This window comes from Triticum dicoccoides, chromosome 5B (assembly GCF_002162155.2).
Source record: "Triticum dicoccoides isolate Atlit2015 ecotype Zavitan chromosome 5B, WEW_v2.0, whole genome shotgun sequence".
Taxonomy (NCBI): Eukaryota; Viridiplantae; Streptophyta; class Magnoliopsida; order Poales; family Poaceae; genus Triticum; species Triticum dicoccoides.
The window spans coordinates 34,113,056-34,117,166 of NC_041389.1; the positions used below are offsets into that span (position 1 = coordinate 34,113,056).

At 36.9% G+C, this 4,111-nt stretch overlaps 1 protein-coding gene across 1 annotated transcript in view; it reads right to left on the bottom strand.

The window, feature by feature from the left end:
* Nucleotides 1-1,695: 1,695 nt before the first annotated feature.
* The window catches only part of LOC119307201 (probable 3-beta-hydroxysteroid-Delta(8),Delta(7)-isomerase), a 4,543-nt gene continuing 2,127 nt past the window's right edge, over nucleotides 1,696-4,111 (bottom strand). The window contains exon 4 of the mRNA XM_037583296.1: nucleotides 1,696-2,167. Within this exon, the coding sequence (XP_037439193.1) occupies nucleotides 1,912-2,167 (256 nt within the window). The 3' untranslated portion in view covers nucleotides 1,696-1,911. The remainder of the gene's footprint in view (nucleotides 2,168-4,111) is intronic.

The following is a 4,111-nucleotide window of genomic DNA, read 5'->3' on the forward strand; positions in this document are numbered from 1 at the left end:
GCGTGCATCTTTTGATGATCATCATTTATGCAGTTCTGCTGGAGCAGTCATCGTAGATAGTAATTTTTTTTAGAGCTGCTCCATCATCTTAATGCTAGCACTCTCGCTGGGATGCAACTGGCTTGCTGTTGAATCCGAGAACATGGTGATGGAGGAAGACCTGACTATGAAGGAGGGTAGTCAGTAACACCGCCCGACGGCGGTGGTGTAAGATGACTACTACCACTTATTCACATATTTTATCAAGATAATCTTTGACCAATGTTCCATCAAGATAATGCAGTTGCCCATGAACTTCCTGTGTTGGCGAGATGAACACCAGGCTTTATCCAGGCCGAGGATTCCCCACCTTGTATTGTACCTCTTCTAGCTGAAGATGTAACTACTATTGGTATTAATAAAGAGGTTTTGTTGTAAAAAGAAAGTTTCAATACATACCCATTCAGTTCATACTTCTTATTTGTGCTATCAATCTGTGTATAAATAAGCATTTCTAATGGGTTCTGTGTGTTACATTCATCACTTTACATATCTGGTAATTGATCATTTGTGTTCCAAAAAGAGGCAATTAGATGACCTAAGTTAAGTTCCTAGCTAGGGGTGTCCAGAAGATGCAAATCCAGATAACTGTACACTGCAATTTTATTTTATTTTGCGGGGTACACTGCAATTAGTTGCTCCTTTTGCTAATAGCACATTTTAGTCTTAGTTAGAGAATAATTCATGTATGTACATGAACGTTTTCTGATTTAAGGAAATTGTCATGAAGAATTAAATTAGTTGCTTTTAATCATATTTCATATATGAGGATAAAAGAAAATTTTAAGAAAAAACCCTCAGTTTGTATTTAACTATTATATATCCTTGCCACTATAATATAAAAGAAAAATGTTTAGACATATTATAAATATGCACATTCACAAACCTTATTATATGTGCAAAATAGACGGACGCGGCAACGCGCGCCATCATGGTCTAGTGACTAATTAAAGTACAATTTCTTCCCTGTAAAAAGAGTATTACTTCCGCAACAACACCTTTAAAAATGGATAAACGTCCTCACGCCATCATTGCCACGCTTGATCGAAGACAACATGTATAAGGATTTTCAATGCCAGCCATCGAATATCAGTGCAATGACAAGTAGATGATGCCTTAAACATGGTAACAACGCAATTTCGTACTGCCAAGATATAAAGTGGTCGTCAATCAACTCTTGATGATGAATCATTCGACATCCGCCTTCGTCTTTACTCCATGCCAGGCCGAAAAGGCACTAGATTTGTGAGACATCTTCCCACCTAAGACCACCGGCACAGTTGTCAGGGGGACGCTCATGTCTCAACACAGATTTGGCGCTACCACTTCACACTGATAGGAGTTACACTACAATACACTAAACGACTGCGTTCTTACCATTCACGTTTGTCCCTTTGCCCATGAGCGGTAAGTATTACCAGTGATAAGAGTCGCCCTAACTGTCACTGGTCAGCAGACGTCTACAAGATGTTTCTGTAGTAGTGTGGGTTCCCATCCTCAGTGGTTGTGAGATTGCTTCCGTTCGGGATCTTGCAGGGACCTAATTGTTGTATGCATCCACTATTCAGGGTCCTTCTTGCCTAAGTCAAGGTCTAGTTTGTAGTTTTTAATTCACTTTGGGTCATGATGTAAGTTTCTTTGCATAACTGCTTCACATTTAATAAAGCAACGGGTCCTTAGGAACCCATCCTCTCTTAGAAAAAAGGTAAAAGAAATTTATTTCAATTCCAATTGTGTTTGAAACAGAGGAATCATTGTATCATGGAACACAAATCACCGCAACCAGCGTAGAAATAGTAAAATTGTGGTTCCCATCTGCGCAGGTGTCATAGTGCCCAAAGAATTCTTGTGCCAAGGGCCAGCGTTGGTTTACTAGTCATGATTCACCTTGGGAGACTGAAATGCTTGGCTTATCAACTTCCAGCTCCTTATTGCTATCAGCATTGGAATCACAACCCATGGAGAGTTTGCACCAACAAAATATGTCCAGAAGTAGAATGGACTGAGGCAGAAGTTCATGCCGTCTAAGTAGGCGGTAATGTAGTAAACCAACATTGCGTAGATGTGGCCCATAGATACAATGAACTGTAGAATGTAGCTGTAGGACTTTCTGGAAGCAATAGCATAGCTGCAAGAAGCAAACTTGTGGTAAGCAGATAAACTAAATAACAAAAAACTACAATTAATGGTTTCTATCTAGTCTAATGCTATAAATCTATAAAGCACAGTGGAAAAAATTAGAGAGACATGCTAAAATTTTCTAAAAACTAGAGAGTACCCCACGCATTGCTGCATGAATCGATTGAAATGTATTCCAGCCATTTGATTATATGAAACATGCATAGTTGTAATATTAGTATATGAACTAAAACTAAAAACGAATATTATATATTTTTATTGATTATTGTGTAGTGGAAAAATATTTGAATATAAATGGTACTCCCTCTGTCCGAAAAAACTTGTCCCTCAAATGAATGTATCTAGCATCAAATTAGTGCTAGATACATCCATTTGAGGGATAAGTTTGGGACAAGTTTTTTTGGACGGAGGGAGTATAATATAATGGAAAACTTTTTCCCATACATGTTGAGTGAACCTTTGATGAGATGTCAGGTGTGGTGAGGTCACCATTGTTGCATGTAGACATATCTCACATGATTTCTTTTGTATGCACATGTTGGTTATTGGTTGATCTATAAATGGCGAGTACATATTACGCGCAATTTTAACCTGTTAGTCTTCAAAACATTTACCAATGCTATGATCTAATGCAATGGGTCGATAGATGACTGGAAGTTGATAAGAAAACTATGGCAAAGAGAAATCCTCCTCTTACCATATTATGTTGAGTAGGCAATCAGTGATGTACACCATATGCTAGGGGCAATACATAAAAGAAAATGGTAGAGGACTAATTACGCGTCAATATAAGCATCGATGGAGGAGTATGTAAATGAGTGTCGCCTACGCAAACCGAATGCTTGAGGGTGTGCTCACTAGTAGAAAAAGGGGTATTTGTCCCGGTTCATAAGGGCCTTTAGTCCCGGTTCTGGGAACCGGGACTAAAGGCTCTACACGTGGCCGCTGCCTGGAGGTCCACCTTTAGTCCCGGTTGGTAACACCAACCGGTACTAAAGGAATTTTTATGATTTTTCGTTTAATTTTTTTTGAATTTTTTTTATTTTCAAATTTCTGAATTATTTTAACCTCTCATCTCTAATCACCCCTCATCACTGCTCAATTTAACCTCTAATCTCTAATCACCCCTCATCATTCCAAATCATCTAACTTTCCGGACGGTCACCCATCCTCTCACTACTCCAGCCTAAGCACGCTTAACTTCCGGGTTCTATTCTCCCTCGTTTCCAAGTCTGCACTTGTTGTTTTCCTAACAATAGTAAGATGTCAATCCTATTAATCTCAGGAATTTAGCTTGAGCATGAAGTCACACATTTCACTGTTGAAACTATTGTTCTCAAAAATAACACTAACATTTAGTAACACTAATATTTTGTAACACTAATATTTCTTGAATAATTAGTTTGACCATAGTTTGACCAGATTTGACCAAAATTCAAAAACCTGAAATAATTATTTAGTGACACTAATATTCTTGAATAATTATTTAGTAACACTAATATTTCTTGAATAATTAGTTTGACCATAGTTTGACCGGATTTGACCAAAATTCAAAAAAACTGAAATAATTATTTAGTAACACTAATATTCTGGAATAATTATTTAGTAACACTAATACTTCTTGAATAAGTAGTTTGACCATAGTTTGACCAGATTTAACAAAAATTCAAAAAACAACTGAATTTTTTTGAATTTTTTTGCCTCTAGATCTTAAAAGCCCCATAACTTTTTTTCTGTTAGGTTTTTGAGGATTTTTCATATAAAAAACTTTTTCATCCGAGTTAGTATGCAAAAGTTATGCCCATTTTACTAAATTCTAGAGAGATTTCGCAAATAAAGTCGAAATTCACATTTGCAAATTTTCCCAACAACTAGACCACATATCACATGGGAAACTTATTTTCTTTTATTTTTTTGACATTTTCATCATTTT